This window comes from Telmatherina bonti, assembly GCF_933228915.1.
Source record: "Telmatherina bonti genome assembly, chromosome: 5".
Taxonomy (NCBI): domain Eukaryota; kingdom Metazoa; phylum Chordata; class Actinopteri; order Atheriniformes; family Telmatherinidae; genus Telmatherina; species Telmatherina bonti.
The window spans coordinates 4,329,498-4,350,745 of NC_136623.1; the positions used below are offsets into that span (position 1 = coordinate 4,329,498).

General features: G+C 48.9%; 1 protein-coding gene across 1 annotated transcript in view; it reads left to right on the forward strand.

Annotated features, from left to right (window-relative positions):
- The first annotated feature begins 3,185 nt into the window (after positions 1 to 3,185).
- LOC306755769 (collagen alpha-6(VI) chain-like) overlaps positions 3,186 to 21,248 on the forward strand; it is an 85,878-nt gene continuing 67,815 nt past the window's right edge. Inside the window, exons 1-3 of the mRNA XM_079240280.1 lie at positions 3,186 to 3,240; positions 15,284 to 15,385; positions 19,573 to 20,181. Of these exons, the coding sequence (XP_079096406.1) occupies positions 15,310 to 15,385; positions 19,573 to 20,181 (685 nt within the window). The 5' untranslated portion in view covers positions 3,186 to 3,240; positions 15,284 to 15,309. The remainder of the gene's footprint in view (positions 3,241 to 15,283; positions 15,386 to 19,572; positions 20,182 to 21,248) is intronic.

The window sequence follows — 21,248 nt, forward strand, 5'->3', positions numbered from 1 at the left end:
GGACCGGTTCCCTCCTGGATCGGTTCCCTCCTGGACCGGTTCCCTCCTGGACCGGTTCCCTCCAGTTCCGGTTCCCTCCTGGACCGGTTCCCTCCTGGACCGGTTCCCTCCTGGACCGGTTCCCTCCTGGACCGGTTCCCTCCAGTTCCGGTTCCCTCCTGGACCGGTTCCCTCCAGTCCAGTCGTTAACCGGTTAAAAACCGCGGTTCTCCTGAACCGTTTTCAGAGACTGTGGAGTTTTTTGGCTTCTTTCTTGCTTTAACAGGCACCAAGGTGCTTTTCCAGGTTAGTAACAGGCACCACGGCGGTTTTCCAGGTTAGTAACAGGCACCACGGCGGTTTTCCAGGTTAGTAACAGGCACCACGGCGGTTTTCCAGGTTAGTAACAGGCACCACGGCGGTTTTCCAGGTTAGTAACAGGCACCACGGCGGTTTTCCAGGTTAGTAACAGGCACCACGGCGGTTTTCCAGGTTAGTAACAGGCACCACGGCGGTTTTCCAGGTTAGTAACAGGCACCACGGCGGTTTTCCAGGTTAGTAACAGGCACCACGGCGGTTTTCCAGGTTAGTAACAGGTACCACGGCGGTTTTCCAGGTTAGTAACAGGTACCACGGCGGTTTTCCAGGTTAGTAACAGGCACCACGGCGGTTTTCCAGGTTAGTAACAGGCACCACGGCGGTTTTCCAGGTTAGTAACAGGTACCACGGCGGTTTTCCAGGTTAGTAACAGGCACCACGGCGGTTTTCCAGGTTAGTAACAGGCACCACGGCGGTTTTCCAGGTTAGTAACAGGCACCACGGCGGTTTTCCAGGTTAGTAACAGGTACCACGGCGGTTTTCCAGGTTAGTAACAGGTACCACGGCGGTTTTCCAGGTTAGTAACAGGCACCACGGCGGTTTTCCAGGTTAGTAACAGGTACCACGGCGGTTTTCCAGGTTAGTAACAGGTGTGTTTACTTCCTGTTCTCTGGAATTTTCCCAAATTTTTTCTGCGTTGTTTTGTTTTGTGCGGCGCATTTCAGCTGTTGCTGCTACATGAATTAGCAAGAATTCATCTGTTTTATTTTCATCCTCTTTTTAAAATCAAGTGTTTTTTCTCACTCGGCGATGCATCAAGCATCTATATTTTTCACCTTTTCCTTTTTTCATAAATCCTTTGAACAGAACATCAGGCCTTCTCAAAATGACCCAAATTTCCTGGGTTTTGGTTTTTGTTTGTTTTAGGAATTTAACCCTTTAATTTCCTGTTTAATGGTTTCAATTATTGCATTATTTATTACAAAACAAAGTGATATGATAAACTACGGGGATGGATCTCAGGTGGTGATTAGGGTCTTGGATTAGAAGCAGAAATGACCTGTTTATGTTCATATTTTCATGTCAGATTCTCGTACTGGAGACCATCATGTCACTGACTTCCATTAAGACTGTTTGTTTTGGTCTTCCAGTCATTCCAGTTTGATATAATTCATTCTGCAGTGTCAGCTTTCCAGTTGGAAGAAAAGTGGTGATGTTTGATGTTTTTACTGGATTCCACCAGATTTAACTGGTTTCCCATCAACGGCAGACGTGGAAAGTTCTGATACTGTGTGCTTTATGGAGTCTTGGGACGATCATGCAGATAATAAAACTGGTATTTAGAAGGATAAAATCATTAAAAACTGATTGATTGTCAGGTGGCTTTGGGGAGATTTTATGGTGTTTAGGTAAGAAAAAAGGAGGAATGACGTGTGATTTCTTAGCTTGTGTTTGGTAAACTTTGTCCACTCTCAGGCAGCTGATAATGATTGGAAATAAAATGTGACATTGAATTATAAAAATGTAGAAAATGCCAAAACTAACCAGGAATAAATCAGTAAACTGAGCTTCTCTGTGGCTGTTGGCATTTCTCCAGCAGAATCTGTAAATCCAAACGCGTTGCTGACAGAATTATGGAGGAAATCCAGGCGAAGAAAAGAGCAGCGTGTTCAGGTTGTTTCATGGTTTCAGTCCCTTTTCATGAGGTGTTTAGATGATTTGTCTGCTGTGTGTTTATCATAGACCTGCTGGAAGTTAAGCATGTAGATGTAGATGTCTGAGCAGGAGGCCTTGTTTGGTCAGAGTTTACATCTCTACATGCACCGTCATCAGCGGGGAGTCGACAGCCAATCACAGTTAAGATCTGGAGTGTTTCAGGATGCAGCAGGTCACATGGCTGCTGTCAGGTTTCATGTTGATGACTTCACATCCTTACCTGATAAATCTGACAAACTGAAGGGAATGCTGAAAACAGAATTCCTGAAAAATGTTTCCAACTGCAGCTCTGCTGCCAGTTTCACACACTTTATCCTCATCAATGCTTTAAATACAGGAGAAGAAGAGTTTATACCAGGAGGGGGGGTATTCCACATTAGGCTGATGATGATCTGGGAAACTGGGCAAAAAGAGAAAACTTTAATCTGATTAAGATTTAACTTTCAGGAAACTGGAATTTTTTTCAGCTGAAATGAAACCAATACAAATGTTCCCAGAGCAGCAGCTGGGAGAACCGGTCAGGAACAGTGAGTGGGATTGGTGTGGCAGACAACAGCCTGACCAGTCTACGGTAGCCCTGGAGGGACAAATGTCCCATTGCAAACCAACGATCTGGTTTCATATCCTGAGATTGGTTGGCGTTACTCTGAGTCAGCCTCCATAAGCGACCTGCATTCCGGCGTTACGGCTGGAAACTGAAGGTTGTCGACGCATCACGAACATCTGAACCGGCGTGGTCCAACCTGTCACCTTAACAACACCTAACCATTCCATCACGTCTGAACAGGAAAATCCTCCCCAGACTGGGAGCTACTGGTCGATGACACAACAGCAGGTTGCAGAACTCATCTGAAAAAACCACATTGCTCCTCTGGTCATGTGACCTGCGATGTTTCCAACCTGTCAAACTGTAAGTCCGCCGATCTTTGAGTTCCTCGCGTGCGACGCAGGTGTGCTGGATGGTTTATACCTGCCTGGAATGGTCTGAGTGTGTTCATGTAAACCAGACCACACACACATGATGGGCTTCTTCCTGTTTATTCTGCTTTCAGGCTGGATGTTTGTCTCTGAGCACAAACACACTCGGTGTGACGCTTCCACCCACAGACTGACCTGAAAGCACCGTTTCTCCAGGCTGCTGATAAAACTCCTGATTTTCCTCTTTGTTTCAGGATCCTGTGAGTCTCCACTGAAGCGCTCCTGAGCCAGACGTCGTACCTGCAGCAGGTAGGATCAGCTGTTTGCTTTCTCCTCCTGGTCTTCATGCAACACTGGAGGCGAGCAGTAAAACGTCTCCAAAATCGTCTCTTTATGGCTCTCAGAACAAAATGACATTATTATCCGCTGTAATATAAGCAGGTCATGCTGCTGCATGTGTGTTCGTGGTGTGAGGAGACTGCCGGTGTTTAGCAGCAGGAACTTGGTCCAGTGTGTAGGTCGGTTCATACGCTCTGCATCAGGTTGGCTCCTCTGTAGGCGCTGCGGAGCACCTCTACAGAGCTGACATGCACCCAGAATGCAGCTCCGCAGAAGCGGTTGGAGTTTGACGGTGTTCCCAGATGTTTGGATCTGGAAGAAATTCTGCTTCAAGTTCCATGTGGAGCTTACCGTTAGATTCCTGCCGCCAGCAGCAGACACCATGCTGCAGGATAAACACACTGCATCTGGTCAGCTGCACGCGCCGACCTGACGCAGACACCACACACACACACCAGCAGGCTGCTGGCGACAGACGCAACACAAGACGATGAAGATCAGCTGATGGTAAAAGCTTGAGACCGTGACGTGAAAACAAACGCGACGGAGAGGGATCGCATTCATTCAGTCACTTCAAAACCACTGCAGAGCAGCAGCTGGAGGGTTAAAGCCATCTGTGGCGGGCGACAGGACCACCAGGAGCTGGAGGGTTAAAGCCATCTGTGGCGGGCGACAGGACCACCAGGAGCTGGAGGGTTAAAGCCATCTGTGGCGGGCGACAGGACCACCAGCAGCTGGAGGGTTAAAGCCATCTGTGGCGGGCGACAGGACCACCAGGAGCTGGAGGGTTAAAGCCATCTGTGGCGGGCGACAGGACCACCAGGAGCTGGAGGGTTAAAGCCATCTGTGGCGGGCGACAGGACCACCAGCAGCTGGAGGGTTAAAGCCATCTGTGGCGGGCGACAGGACCACCAGGAGCTGGAGGGTTAAAGCCATCTGTGGCGGGCGACAGGACCACCAGGAGCTGGAGGGTTAAAGCCATCTGTGGCGGGCGACAGGACCACCAGCAGCTGGAGGGTTAAAGCCATCTGTGGCGGGCGACAGGACCACCAGGAGCTGGAGGGTTAAAGCCATCTGTGGCGGGCGACAGGACCACCAGGAGCTGGAGGGTTAAAGCCATCTGTGGCGGGCGACAGGACCACCAGGAGCTGGAGGGTTAAAGCCATCTGTGGCGGGCGACAGGACCACCAGCAGCTGGAGGGTTAAAGCCATCTGTGGCGGGCGACAGGACCACCAGCAGCTGGAGGGTTAAAGCCATCTGTGGCGGGCGACAGGACCACCAGCAGCTGGAGGGTTAAAGCCATCTGTGGCGGGCGACAGGACCACCAGGAGCTGGAGGGTTAAAGCCATCTGTGGCGGGCGACAGGACCACCAGGAGCTGGAGGGTTAAAGCCATCTGTGGCGGGCGACAGGACCACCAGCAGCTGGAGGGTTAAAGCCATCTGTGGCGGGCGACAGGACCACCAGCAGCTGGAGGGTTAAAGCCATCTGTGGCGGGCGACAGGACCACCAGCAGCTGGAGGGTTAAAGCCATCTGTGGCGGGCGACAGGACCACCAGCAGCTGACCATGGAAAAGATGATGATGATGAAGTTAAATGAGGCTGCTCGGGTCCAGCAGGTCCAGCAAGTCCTTCAGGTCCATCAGGTCCATCAAGGTTATCAGGTCCCATCAGGTGCAACAGGTCCATTAGGTCCACTAGGTCTATCAGGTCCATCAGATCCATCAGGTCCATTAGGTCCAGCACTTCCAGCAGGTCCATTATGTCCACCAGGTCCTTGAAGCCCATAAGGCCTATCAGGTCCTGCAGGTCCATCAGGTTCATCAAGTCCAGCAGGTCCATCAGTTCCCATCAGGTCCATCAGGTCCATCAGGTTCATCAGGTCCATCAGGTGCAACAGGTTCATCAGGTCCATCAGGTCCATCAGGTTCATCAGGTCCATCAGGTGCAACAGGTTCATCAGGTCCATCAGGTGCAACAGGTTCACCAGGTCCATTAGATCCATCAAGTCCAGCAGGTCCATTAGATCCATCAAGTCCAGCAGGTCCATTAGGTCCATCAGGTCCACTCAGTCCAGCAGGTCCATTTGGTCCATCAGGTCCACTCAGTCCAGCAGGTCCATTTGGTCCATCAGGTCCATGAAGTCTAGCAGGTCCATTTGGTCCATCAGGTCCATGAAGTCTAGCAGGTCCATTTGGTCCATCAGGTCCACTCAGTCCAGCAGGTCCATTTGGTCCATCAGGTCCATGAAGTCTAGCAGGTCCATTTGGTCCATCAGGTCCATGAAGTCTAGCAGGTCCATTAGGTCCAGCAGGTCCATTAGGTTCTTCTGGTCCATTAGGTCCAGCAGTTCCATCAGGTCCACTCAGTCCAGCAGGTCCATTTGGTCCATCAGGTCCACTCAGTCCAGCAGGTCCATTTGGTCCATCAGGTCCATGAAGTCTAGCAGGTCCATTTGGTCCATCAGGTCCATGAAGTCTAGCAGGTCCATTTGGTCCATCAGGTCCACTCAGTCCAGCAGGTCCATTTGGTCCATCAGGTCCATTAGGTTCTTCTGGTCCATTAGGTCCAGCAGTTCCATCAGGTCCAGCATCGTCTCTTACTGGTTTTGGTTCCATTCCAACATCTGTATCTACTGGTGTTCATGGAAATGTATCTCATGTTTCTTTAGTTTTTCTGTGTTTCTGATAAATTGCCGCGGTGACGTTTGCTGCGAAGCTCCGCCTCTTGTTCCGATTTTCCACTTAAAAATAAAATCCTGACTTGTTGCTGTTCAGGACTTTTATTTTATGTTGGACTTAATGACTAATATGAAGAAACACGCAGCTCTGCAGTGAAAACGGAAGGATAACATGAACATTTTTATTCAGAAAGTCCTGAATTCCTGCAGTCCAGACTGAACTCCTCACGCTTTATCTGCAACCAGTCAGACTCCAGGACTGCAACAGCCTGACAGCGGAGCAGGAAAATGGAAAGAACCTAATCCCTCATGGAGGGAGGCTTCCCCACATCCTGACAAGATTTGATCTAAACCAGCTTTGGTTTCCTGTTTGTGCCACATCTTTTAATAGGTTGATGTTTGTTTGTTTTTAACGATCACCTGCAGGTTTATGGTCATCGGTTGTGTTCTTGTCCTCCCGCAGGCTGGTTGAACCGGGTTGAACCGGGTCGTATCGGGTTCGGCTGTCCTGGGTTCTGAGACCAGAACCAGCTGTGTTCTGTCACACATTCAGCTCTAAACATTCTATACAGCTCATGTTTACATGAAGCTGAGAGCAAACATCTGCCTTCCAAACACTGCAATCATCAGCTTCCTGTGGAGGGAACCGTAGTCACGGGTCAACAGGGGCCACATCCAGGGCCTCACGCAGGGGGCCACATCCAGGGCCTCACGCAGGGGGCCACATCCAGGGCCTCATGCAGGGGGCCACATCCAGGGGCCACATCCAGGGTCCACATCCAGGGCCTCATGCAGGGGGCCACATCCAGGGCCTCATGCAGGGGGCCACATCCAGGGCCACATCCAGGGCCTCATGCAGGGGGCCACATCCAGGGCCTCATGCAGGGGGCCACATCCAGGGCCTCACGCAGGGGGCCACATCCAGGGGCCACATCCAGGGCCTCATGCAGGGGGCCACATCCAGGGGCCACATCCAGGGCCTCATGCAGGGGGCCACATCCAGGGGCCACATCCAGGGCCTCATGCAGGGGGCCACATCCAGGGCCTCATGCAGGGTCCACATCCAGGGCCTCATGCAGGGTCCACATCCAGGGCCTCATGCAGGGGGCCACATCCAGGGCCACATCCAGGGCCTCATGCAGGGGGCCACATCCAGGGCCTCATGCAGGGGGCCACATCCAGGGGCCACATCCAGGGTCCACATCCAGGGCCTCACGCAGGGGGCCACATCCAGGGCCTCATGCAGGGGGCCACATCCAGGGCCTCATGCAGGGTCCACATCCAGGGCCTCATGCAGGGGGCCACATCCAGGGCCTCATGCAGGGGGCCACATCCAGGGCCACATCCAGGGCCTCATGCAGGGGGCCACATCCAGGGCCTCATGCAGGGGGCCACATCCAGGGCCTCATGCAGGGGGCCACATCCAGGGCCTCATGCAGGGGGCCACATCCAGGGCCTCATGCAGGGGGCCACATCCAGGGTCCACATCCAGGGTCCACATCTAGGGGCCACATCCAGGGCCTCATGCAGGGCCTCATGCAGGGGGCCACATCCAGGGCCTCATGCAGGGCCTCATGCAGGGGGCCACATCCAGGGCCTCATGCAGGGGGCCACATCCAGGGCCACATCCAGGGCCTCATGCAGGGGGCCACATCCAGGGCCTCATGCAGGGGGCCACATCCAGGGCCACATCCAGGGTCCACATCCAGGGTCCACATCCAGGGCCTCATGCAGGGGGCCACATCCAGGGCCACATCCAGGGTCCACATCCAGGGTCCACATCCAGGGCCTCATGCAGGGGGCCACATCCAGGGTCCACATCCAGGGTCCACATCCAGGGCCTCATGCAGGGGGCCACATCCAGGGTCCACATCCAGGGTCCACATCCAGGGCCTCATGCAGGGGGCCACATCCAGGGTCCACATCCAGGGTCCACATCCAGGGCCTCATGCAGGGGGCCACATCCAGGGTCCACATCCAGGGTCCACATCCAGGGCCTCATGCAGGGGTCCACATCCAGGGTCCACATCCAGGGCCTCATGCAGGGGGCCACATCCAGGGGCCACATCCAGGGTCCACATCCAGGGCCTCATGCAGGGGGCCACATCCAGGGGCCACATCCAGGGCCACATCCAGGAACCACATCCAGGGCCACATCCAGGACCACATCCATGGGGCCACATCCAGGGCCACATCCAGGGACCACATCTAGGGACCACATCCAGGACATCCAGGGGCCACATCCAGGGACCACATCTAGGGACCACATCCAGGACATCCAGGGGCCACATCCAGGGACCACATCTAGGGACCACATCCAGGACATCCAGGGGCCACATCCAGGGGCCACATCCAGGACCACATCCAGGGGGCCACATCCAGGACCAAATCCAGGGGCCACATCCAGGGGCCACATCCAGGACCAAATCCAGGGGCCACATCCATGGGCCACATCCAGGGACCACATCTAGGGGGCCACATCCATGGGCCACATCCAGGGACCACATCTAGGGGGCCACATCCAGGGACCACATCCAGGACATCCAGGGGCCTCATCCAGGGCCACATCCAGGACCACATCCAGAGGGCCACATCCAGGGCCACATCCAGGACCACATCCAGAGGGCCACATCTAGGGCCACATCCAGGGCCACATCCAGGACCACATCCAGAGGGCCACATCTAGGGCCACATCCAGGGCCACATCCAGGGCCACCTCCAGGACCACATCCAGAGGGCCACATCTAGGGCCACATCCAGGACCACATCTAGGGCCACATCCAGGGCCACATCCAGAGGGCCACATCTAGGGACCACATCCAGGACATCCAGGGGCCACATCCAGGGACCACATCTAGGGACCACATCTAGGGACCACATCCAGGACATCCAGGGGCCACATCCAGGACCAAATCCAGGGGCCGCATCCAGGGGCCACATCCAGGGGGCCACATCCAGGGACCACATCTAGGGGGCCACATCCAGGACATCCAGGGGCCACATCCAGGGACCACATCTAGGGACCACATCCAGGGGCCACATCCAGGGACCACATCTAGGGACCACATCCAGGACATCCAGGGGCCACATCCAGGGGCCACATCCAGGACCAAATCCAGGGGCCACATCCAGGGGGCCACATCCAGGACCACATCCATGGGCCACATCCAGGGACCACATCTAGGGGGCCACATCCAGGGACCACATCCAGGACATCCAGGGGCCTCATCCAGGGCCACATCTAGGACCACATCCAGGGACCACATCTAGGGACCACATCCAGGACATCCAGGGGCCACATCCAGGGCCACATCCAGAGGGCCACATCTAGGGCCACATCCAGGGCCACATCCAGGGCCACCTCCAGGACCACATCCAGAGGGCCACATCTAGGGCCACATCCAGGGCCACATCCAGGACCACATCTAGGGCCACATCCAGGGCCACATCCAGAGGGCCACATCCAGGGACCACATCTAGGGACCACATCCAGGACATCCAGGGGCCACATCCAGGGACCACATCTAGGGACCACATCCAGGGACCACATCTAGGGACCACATCCAGGACATCCAGGGGCCACATCCAGGACCAAATCCAGGGGCCGCATCCAGGGGGCCACATCCAGGGACCACATCTAGGGGGCCACATCCAGGGACCACATCTAGGGGGCCACATCCAGGACATCCAGGGGCCACATCCAGGGACCACATCTAGGGACCACATCCAGGACATCCAGGGGCCTCATCCAGGGCCACATCTAGGACCACATCCAGGGCCACATCAAGGGACCACACTTAGAGCCACATCCAGGGGCCACATCCAGGGCTACTTTCAGGGCGGCACATCCATGGGGCCACATCCAGGGACCACATCTAGGGACCACATCCAGGGACCACATCTAGGGGGCCACATCCAGGGACCACATCTAGGGGGCCACATCCAGGACATCCAGGGGCCACATCCAGGGACCACATCTAGGGACCACATCCAGGACATCCAGAGGCCTCATCCAGGGCCACATCTAGGGCCACATCAAGGGACCACACTTAGAGCCACATCCAGGGGCCACATCCAGGGCTACTTTCAGGGCGGCACATCCATGGGGCCACATCCAGGGACCACATCTAGGACCACATCCAGGGACCACATCCAGGACCACATCCAGGGACCACATCCAGGGCTACTTTCAGGGCGGCACATCCAGGGGCCACATCCAGGGACCACATCTAGGGACCACATCCAGGACATCCAGGGGCCTCATCCAGGGCCACATCTAGGACCACATCCAGGGCCACATCAAGGGACCACACTTAGAGCCACATCCAGGGGCCACATCCAGGACCACATCCAGGGACCACATCCAGGGCTACTTTCAGGGCGCCACATCCAGAGGGCCACATCCAGGGACCACATCTAGGGACCACATCCAGGGGCCACATCCAGGACATCCCAGGCCTGGGAGTTTCAGTTTCAGATATGTTCACAGCTCTGTGTGGACTCCCAGCTGACTCATCCTGACTGGGTTCTGGTTCTGCTGTTTGTCTCCGAAGATAACCAGCTCATCTACCAGAAACTGGCTGCACATCAGTGGTTTTTCATGGTTGTTTCACAGTGGAAGATTTAGCTTTATACTCATAAACCCAGTAAATAAACACGTGAAATTATAGAAGAAGTGATGGTTTACAGCATCTGATAAAACTTTGCAGTAGCTATGGAGCCTTTTCATCATTTATACGTGATCGTAACTACAAATGGCAACCAGGACAGTTTATCTGCTTGATGTTTTCACATTGAATGCAGATTATTTTGAATCCTGGTGAAATTGTTTAGTTAGAAGCTATCTGTTTTTGTAAACATGGCTGGCAGTGTGAAAACACTTGCACAATTTTCCAAAAGACTGATTTGCAAACTTCTCAAACAACTGACTGACTAAGATTTAACTAACTTAAGCAGGTTTAGCAGGTCTAGAAGGGTTAGCCGGTTTAGCAGGGTTAGAAGGCAGGTTTAGCAGGGTTAGCAGAGTTAGCAGGTTTAGTGGTGTTAACAGGTTTAACAGGGTTAGCAGAGTTAGCAGGCAGGTTTAGCAGTGTTAGCAGGTTTAACAGGGTTAGCAGGTTTAGCAGAGTTAGCAGGCAGGTTTAGCAGTGTTAGCAGGTTTAACAGGGTTAGAAGGCAGGTTTAGCAGTGTTAGCAGGTTTAGCAGTGTTAGCAGGTTTAGCAGGGTTAGAAGGCAGGTTTAGCAGTGTTAGCAGGTTTAACAGGGTTAGCAGGTTTAGCTTCCCAGTCCACTTACGATGAGCTGGTCAGTTTGACTGCCGCAGAACTAAAAGCGTCTGGTTGGAGATTTATTAATGCCTGGTGGCAGGATAGCAGTCAGATCTCCAGCTGTGGAAAGATTCCCACACAAAGCCTTTCCTTCATGTCAAAGTAAAAACCAGAAGACATACAAAACGTTAACGTGATGTGGAAATGAGGGATTTCTTTTACTTAATAGTTACTGTTATTGTAAGGAAACGTTGATATTTTATGATGTTTATTGACACCACAGATTGAAAAAGAAAGGTTGAAACTTTTCATCAACACTGAAACTCCCGTCTCCGTATCTGAATTTACAACACAGGAAAGTTTGAATCTGTCACATATCCAACCAGCTTCATCACAACATGAACAGCAACAAAGTGCTGCTAACGTATATCTGCTCCGATGCAACAACACATTTATCCTGTCATTCAGGGTCTGCAGGCAGTCTGGAACATAAAATCCATCATCAGGAAGATGATTGGAACATTTAGACACACAGGAGAACCAGCAGCCGAGCTAGCAGCTAGTCTGCCGTAGCAGATGAGACGCTAGCAGCTAGCCTGCCGTAGCAGCCGAGACGCTAGCAGCTAGCCTGCTTTCTTTGTCTGTTTACCCCAACGGACCTCCAACATGCAGGTCACATGATCAGTGATGTATTCATTTACTTTTGCTTCCACATCTGGTTTAGATTACCCTTATCAAAAGGCCAGATGTGGGGTTTGGACACTAAACTGGCTGAAGGATTTAACTGCAGTGGAAGGAAACTGTTTAGCTGTGGGATGAAACAGAAAAGTCCTCTCGTTCAAATCTTGTGGTGTGTTAATCCGGGTCATGGATGTCCTGATAGACGGCTGTTATTCCTGCCTCTAATCACAGAGCTTCAGGGCATCCAGGGAGTCGTTCTGAAGTTTTCCCCTCCCAGCACAGCTCGGCTTGTTGTTGGTCCCTTTTCCATGTTTTTACCCGTTAAACAAGGAGGTGTGATGAGTTTTAGTAGATGTTGTTTTTTCCTATAATCAGACAGCAAATGACCCTTCGGATCGAATGCATTCTGGCTATTTTTCAGCCGAGATAAAACTCTGCAGAGTCCTAATAATACGCCGCTTTGAGAGAAAACCACAAGTTTTTATGTTAGCTAACTGTTGTTAGCTGGCTGGCATTAGCTGGCTGGTGTTAGCTAACTGTTGTTAGCTGGCTAGCATTAGCTGGCTGTTGTTAGCAGACTAGCATTAGCTGGTTGTTGCTAGCTGACTAGCATTAGCTGGCTGGGTTTAGTCAGCTAGCGTTTGCTAATACCATACATTCTTGTGGCTCTGACTTATGACCTCCATTTATAAAATTGTATTTAACAAATAAGATTCGAGCAAATTAGTGTTTATGGAAACTTTATTTTTTGTGCTTGAAATCATTCTTGATATCTTTAGCTGCAGGCTAGCCAGCAGCAGCTAGCTGAGAGTGTAGGAGTCTGTTAAATAACTGCCTTATAGGAAGAAATTTTGCAACCCTCAGACACAAAGATGAAAGTTTTTTGTGGCCCTGTTGGTGGTACTGGAATATTTCCTGATCCTGGATGTTCTGCCCGTCAAATCCAGAATAAACTAATTTATAAAAGTTGTTTTTATTCAGATTTCTCATCAGTGACTGAAATCGGATCAAAGACTGGGATAAATGGTTGGGACACCCTGCAGCGGCTGGTGGTTCAGGTCTCTCTATGGGGCCCGTTTGGCCTTGGTTTAACCTTCAGGGGAGTATCTGGACTGTAACCTGATCCAGTCATCAGAGGGAGGAAATCCTTGAGATACTCTGGCCAGTCGTGCTTGGTTCCAACTTGGACCGGCCCTCTAAACAAAGGGGCCCCTCATTCTTGAACATGAAAGCTTCCATCTTTAGACGTGAGACAGAACCAGAACTCGCTAAATAAATATTCTACAAGCAGCCAGGAGGCCCCTGGAAACAGAGCTGAAGGCTAGACCGTGCAAAAGCCCTCATTTTAATCACTGATGAGATAAACTTCACATGCTCTACATTAAAGGCCCCCTCCCTCCACATGGGGCCCCAGCCTTTTGGAGGCTGATTCAGTGCAGGCTAAAAACATCTGTGTGTGAACGTCCACACATGTTGACTCATGTATACACACATGGATGTGTGCTTGTAAAGAAAACTCTCAGACTGTGAGTGAAAACCTTCTCCAAGTTTATCAGGAGGAGGAGGACCAGATCTGCTTCATGACTAAAGACAGGAGGACAGGCAAAAATATAAATTACAGAAAAAAGAATCTGAAAAGTAATTAACCCTTTAACTGCCATCAGACTCAGAGGTCCATCTCTTTTACCACCAGGACCAGCAGTGTGTAACTCTGGGATAACTCTGGGAACGTCACGTCTGCATGGAAATATTATGTCTGCATGGAAACGTCACGTCTGCATGGAAACATCATGTTTCTATGGAAACATCACGTCTGCATGGAAACATCATGTTTCTATGGAAACATCACGTCTGCATGGAAACATCATGTTTCTATGGAAACATCACGTCTGCATGGAAACGTCATGTCACCATGGAAATGTCACGTCTGCATGGAAACATCATGTCTGCATGGAAACATCATGTCTGCATGGAAACATCACGTCTGCATGGAAACGTCATGTCACCATGGAAACATCATGTCTGCATGGAAACATCACGTCTGCATGGAAACATCATGTCTGCATGGAAACATCACGTCTGCATGGAAACATCACGTCTGCATGGAAACATCACGTCTGCATGGAAACATCACGTCTGCATCGAAACGTCATGTCTGCATGGAAACATCATGTCACCATGGAAACATCATGTCTGCATGGAAACATCACGTCTGCATGGAAACATCATGTCTGCATGGAAACATCATGTCTGTATGGAAACATCACGTCTGCATGGAAACGCTACGTCTGCATACTGACTGGAATTTGAAGCTTCAGTTTTTTACAGGATAGTTTCGTCCGGGTGTATCCAAAGTCGGTCCTCTGGGGCTGCAGCCCTGCAGGTTTTCCATGTATCCCTGCTCCAACACACATTGCTCCACATTGACGACTAAAGCAGATAGCATTGTCCTTCTGTCTTCTGTGTCCAGCATAAATGGACATTAAGAGGTCTAATAACCAAACCATACGAGGTTGAGTTGTTCCATCAGCCTCCAAAGAACAGCGGGGTTTAATAATTAGTTTGTAGTTGGTTAGTTTTCCAGCTGCTAGCTGTGTGGCAGAAAGGAGATCGTCTCCGGTCTCTCTGACGCGGCCTCGTTAGGTTGGCCGTGTAAACTTCTCATCCAGGAAGGTTTTGTACTTTTAACTTTAAGTGTGAGAACAACATGTGTGTAGTTTTATGTCCATGATGAGGGATATAAAATGGAAGTTTGCTTTAGACATATAATAATTTATGTAAAGAATAAAGAAGGGTCCAAGGATCGACCCCTGCGGTACACCCTTACAGGGTCAGACGAATCAACAGTGAGTATCAGAAATATGAATTTAAGAAAAAAAAAGTTTTATTTTTCAGAGACAATTAAGTCTAATATTTCCCTCAAAGGTTTCTGAAGAGTCAGAAACAGCTGGGAAAGGGTCCCGCAACACGCAGCTTTATTTTAACACCTGCATACACTGGACTTTTTTTTTACAGTTTCTCTTTAGACTTGAATACGATTTGTTTGAATGACTTTTTAAACTGGACGATGTTTGAGCATTGTTGGAGTTTATTCCATAATTTTACATCATTTGCTGGAGTTTACGTCTCATAGTTACTTCAGATTTCACTGCCCCATGTCAGGTAGTTTACAGGAAAAACATAAAAAAGAGTATTTTTAATGACTTCTAACAACAGTCGTGTAATTTCTGCACATGCTTAATTTCCTCCGAGGATGTCAGGCTGGATTTTTACACTCCTTCAGCTGGTTTTCGTCTTGAGGGCAAATAAAAGGCTGAAACTGGGTTTTCATGTCAACATGGAGGGTAAACGGCTGAAGACATCCTCTGTGTGTTTGATGTGTAGGACTGAAATCTGAGAGGACTTCCAGGATGGAGGGCAGGCTCGGCGTTCTGCTCGGCCTCATCATCGCAACCTGTTTCCATGGCAACGCCGCTCAGAGGACAGGTGGGTGTGATTATTCTGCATTCCAGCACAGAAACATGATCACGCTTTGGGATGACATCATCCGTAAAGCCCAAGTTTGCAACCAGACACATGTGCACACACACACATCCAAACACCATTCACACGAAGCTGGTGGTGTTTGGATGAGTTCTGGAAGTGATTTATACTTTTTTTGCACTTACTAACCTTACACCCAACTGTTTCCGGCTTGGCATTTAAACATGACACTATCTTCCACACAACACATGCTCTCGCTGCGTTCTTCACTACGACAGACGCTCGGATCTGACGCTATCTTCTGGCTTCGGTCTTTTGGATGCAAAGCTTTGTCTCAGGAGACACAGCTGTCTGGATCAGCAGAGACTGTCTTAGTGAACTCATTATAGGTACAAATTGAAGGGACACCGGGTACATTGTGACCCAACTATCAGCCTAATGTGAGTAATGATGAATGATTTAAGGCATCAGCATACGGTGCTTGACGGACATTGTGGATCCGTCTGTCATGGGATCACTTTGCTTTGTGTTTCTACAGACCATAGCTAACATGACTCACTAAACAATTCCTGCAAGTTGGGCTGGTTTGCATTAATATATGTATTTCCTGTGACTCATGTAAATATTTAAGATGTTAAAAGAACAATCAGCAACTGGCCTGGTTTAGCTTTATTGCTTTTTATAAGCTGTTCAATAGGAAGCGGTAATACTAGGGGTGGGAAAATCAAATTGAAAAATCAGAAATCTGGATTTTTTTTCTTCACAATTTTAAAATAGATTGTTTTTTGGTTTTTTTGTTTAAAAAAAGATTTTTTTTTTCAAATAAATAAAATTAATGCACCATAGAATTTTTGTCATTTTTATTGATATTTTCCCTTGTCTTCTTGGGCATTATAGCAGCAGAATGATGGTCTGGCTACTAGGTTGTTTTTTCATCATTGAAATGAAGAAAAATAACGAGCAAAAAAAAAGTTTTATTCAATTTTTTTGTTTTTAATCTACAAAAATCAGCAATATTGAAGAATTGTGAGAATTGCAATTCAAATTGAATCGGCACCTAAAAAAATCGGATTCGAATCGGGACAAATGCAAATCGTCACACCCCTAAGTGCTACTGTATTGTCTTGTAAGCTAACGGCTGACATATTTAGAGCAATAAGTTATTGACATGATTGTTTCAAAGTTACGGCATCATTTCATACTCAAAACTATCATTTATATTCGTGTTTTTGGGGCAGTTTTGTTTTGTGCAAGGGTTTTCTGTGAGTGTCTCAGAAAGGCCGGCTGTAGGAATGCGTACATGGGAAATGTGAACGGGGCATTGTGCATGCACATCATGCTTCAGCTGTTTTTGTTGTTATTGTTTAAAAGTGTGAAGAAATGGACCATAATATTAAACTAAGCTGAAATAGTTTGGTCTACCACAAATAACAACAGGACTGAGCATCAAAGTCCAGATCATCATAAGGTGGAAATCCCTCAAACAGCACAAACCTCCACCAAGCACAACGTTACAGAATCCTTTAAAACAAATTCCTGGATCCAAACGGTGATCCAGATCACCACCAAAATGAAGTCCCTTTTTCCTTTTCACATTTCCAACAATTCAATTCAATTCAATTTTATTTATATAGCATCAAATCACGGCAACGCCATCTCAAGACGCTTTACAGACAGAGGGGAAAACATAATGAAGGCCAATTCATAACAGCCTATATAAGGAAACCAACAACTCCTGAAAAGTTCATAAAAATCCGTCCAGAACTTTCTGAGTTATCTTGAACACAAACAGACACAGCCGGGTAAAACATAACCTCCTTGGCGGAGGCAAAAACCTCAAATTTATATAAAAATCAAGGACAAACAACAAAAACAGAGTAGAACATTAAATATCTGTAATTTTGTTGAATTTTTTATAGAACGTCATTTCCAACTCTACAATAACAGTCTGGATGGCATCCAGAGCTCGCGTGACGGAGCAACGCTCCCACTGACAGGCTCACCCACAAAACAACAATCCCCTGTTAACAGAACATAGACGTTATTCACTACTTTATTTGTTGTTAATTAGTTATTAAGTGTCCTATCTCACAATATAAATCACTATGAGGCATTATACAGAGCTTCACTTCCGTAAAGTTTTACCGCTGCAGCAGCTCAGCCAGCGGGGGGAGAGAAACCTGACACCCAACAATCAGGCTGCTTGTCAACTCATTTGCATACTAAACGCTGATTGGTTGTTCACTGGAAAGAGAGGGTCCTGCAATGCAACGCTGTACAACCGGCACGCAGCTCGATGCAGAGGGGAGAGAGAGTTTAGGTATTTTATTGCCCCTGCCTAAAGCCGGCCTCGTGTCACAGATGGATACTCTAATTTTACGACAGTGTCGTGTGGCCTGTAGGAAATTACATGTTTAGCACTCCTAGTGGCCAAAAGTTACATTTAAAAGCAACATGAGAACATTAAAGTAATTTATAAAACATTTCCTGGTCAGTTAAAGATGCCATTAAGCAGCTATAAGGGCATTGTTTCACTTTTTCCAGTTTCTGTGAGAAAAAAAGCTAGAAACTTCCGATCTGATTGGTCTGAAGAGGCTCCACCCATCATTCCGATCAACTCAGATGGAATCAATCATCCACCAAATGCTGGATGATTTATGCTTTATTTGTATAAAGTATTTGTCTTTTTTTTCTTACCAAGAAATTACCTAAACAGCATCTGAGTAGAACACCTGTCGTTCAGGTGTGTAGCTCTTCAAGGCTTTTAGACAGCAGTAACAACCAATCAGCAGCAGGAGGCCGCCGAGTTACACACAATCTGCCACCAAGAGAAGAAGATTCAATCAGCTTTTAACAAAAGTGGACAGTTTTGTCCCCCTCAGTATGGTAGTGCCCAGTCTGTTCAAATACAGGCAGTGTTTAATGAAACAAGCTAATGCTAACATCACCCCACTAACTGACAGGAGACAGTGTCTGATCTGGCAGGTCACCAGTCAAGCTAGCCATTAGCCTTGCCAATGCTAACATCACCTTGCTAACTGGAAAAGCACTCAGAGACCATTTCTTCCTTTTCACATTTCCAAGTCCTGAAAATTTCATACAAATCCGTCTATGACTTTTTGAGTTATCTTGAACACAAACAGACAATGCCAGTAAAATAAAAACATAACCGCCTTGGCAGCAGTAATAAACACAGAGGCAGTGTATGACCCAGTAGGTCACCAAGCTAGCCTTAGCCTTTACAATCCTGAAGCCCATCTGGCTCTGAAAATTTGAAGCAGCCTGCCAGAATTGCGTACTGAAAGATCACATTTCCAGCTAAGAGTTTAAACTACTTTATCAAATAGCAAACCTTAGTATGATGTTTTAATAAGTTGGCTTAAGATAACAAGCTAGTGTTTGTGAATGAAGACAGCCAATGTTGTAATCCTGATGTAGACTTCAGGACCTCCTCACACTGTCCGGATCATACTCCTATCCTAGTCGTCCTTGTGTCTGATGGTTGTTCCTACATGTCAAGTTAAATCAGATCTCCACTACACTTCCTCAACCTCTTTCATTTTGCCGTGAATAAATAGTAGCTTCTGTTTGGATCCTTCTTGGGTCAGGAGAGTCCAGCAGCTGCCCTCAGAGTCCAAGGACCAAGCCACAAATATCCCTTTTCGTTAGTTTTGAGATTTTTTGTGGTTTTATAGAGATACCAGATAAAATTAGTTTATTGTGATGATCATCGTGCAGTAAGATAAGACTCGGTCATCACTATGTCTTCATGTTTCATTCATGTTCTCTAAATCAGGGTCCAACTCCAGTCGTCAGCGTCCACTGTCCTGCAGACTTTCCATGTTCCCCCGCTGCACCAGGTGTGTTGTAGCAGGAAAACATATAAAACCTGCAGGATGGTGGTTCAGAGGAGCTGTAGCTGGGGATCCCTGCTGTAAAGGACCAGCTGTGAGCTTCAGTTTCCTCACACTTTTCCACCTAAGACATCTTCTGTTGCAACTCCCTGCTGCTGTCCAGTAACTGGACAAACTGCTGGGCTGTTGATTTTCTTCTGCGGCTTGCACATGAGCAGACCTCTATCTGTAAATCACGCTGACACCTCCTGGTCCATGCCTGCCACGCTCTTTCTAAGAACCACAACCTGCTCAGGTGCTCAGTTATCCTGTCATTAACCTGACCATCCCTCTCAGTTTGCACCCAAGAGGCTGTAGCCGACATCGTCTTCCTGGTCGACGGCTCGGGGAGCATCGGCAATCTAAACTTCGAACAGGTCCGTCAGTTTCTGTTCACGCTGGTCAACAGCTTCGACATCGGTCCCAATCATGTTCGCATCGGGCTGGTCCAGTACAGCCACACACCACGCACCGAGTTCCAGCTCAACACCCACCAGAGAAAGCAAGATATCCTCCAGTACATCAGAACGCTGCCGTACATGGACGGTGGAACCAACACGGGTCAGGCCCTGAAATACACACTGAATAAGCATTTTGTGGCAGTAGCCGGAAGCCGGGCTTACCAAAGAGTTCCGCAGATTGCTGTGGTGATCACTGACGGCAAATCTCAGGATGAAGTGAAGGCTGATGCTGAAAAAATGAGGGAAAAAGGAATCATTGTGTATGCTATCGGCATCAAACATGCAGATAATGCCCAGCTGATGGACATAGCGAACAAGCCGCACAGTCAGTATGTCCACAGCGTGTCAGATTTTAATGCCCTCCAGGGAATTTCTCAAAGCATCATCCAGACGCTGTGCACAACTGTAGAAGAAGCCAAGCGGGAGCTGCAGCAACTATCTCAAGGTAACACGAGATGGACCTCAGTTTCATTAACACGAGTTCACCTTTAAGAGCTGGGATGTACCTGCTGTTAGCAACGCTTCTACGTATGCATCGTGGCCGCCACGCGTTTGTTTTGCCCATAGGCCGCTCATGTTGACGTGAGGTAACGTGTTGCGTCTGCAAGTTGCAACATTGACTTTACCGCTAGAGGTGCTCATGTGAGCAAGAGATCAGAGGTAAGCACGATGGAGCGACTCTCGGATCCTTATTTCTAACCGCCAGGTTCTTTACGATGTTTCCTCCCCGTTGCATAGCAACCAACACTCCTGCCTTAACGGTTAGCTAGCAGATATAGACGGAGACGCAGGACGTTTCTGTGTACGCTTGCGTACAGTGCAGGTACATTCCAGCCCTAAAACCGCAGTCATTCTGCATTTACATCGCAGAGAGCGGTTCAGTGCACCGCCAGTCATCAGAGGCAGGTCTCAGAGTCTGTACAGCATGCTAGCTTGATCAGTTTAATGAGCAAACACAGGACAAAGACATCAGAGGGATAAAAAGTTGTATGTGCTTATTATTTCTGCTCAGTTTTTTTTAATCTGAAATGTTTCTGGTGCTTCACACAATCATCTAAGAGCTGAGCTCTGAACGCAGGTAAGTCATATCATATCAGACCCACTAGCTTCTGTTAGCGAAGCGGCAGCGCAGACGTCAACTGTTTGCTTTCTCAGAGCTTCACTGCTATTATTACTACTCAGTTTTAGCTCATTAGTCCTGACTGGGGAAATTCAGCTCTGCATTTGACCCATCTCGTTTGAGCCATGACCCCCACGTAATTACACATGTTGGAGCTTGCAACCCCTAAGCAAGGACAGCGATGTTTCATTGTCCAAATGCAAGGCCATACTAATCTAATGTGTTTGGACAAAAAATAACTATGTGCACTGCAGGGTTACTCATTTCAGTCCTACAAGTTCTGCAGTCCAGAAGGTTTTCCATGTGTCCCTGCTCCAACACAGCTGATAAATTAATGTCTTTGTGCAGAGCCTGATAGGCTGTTGAATCCATTTAATGTGATTCAGGTGTGT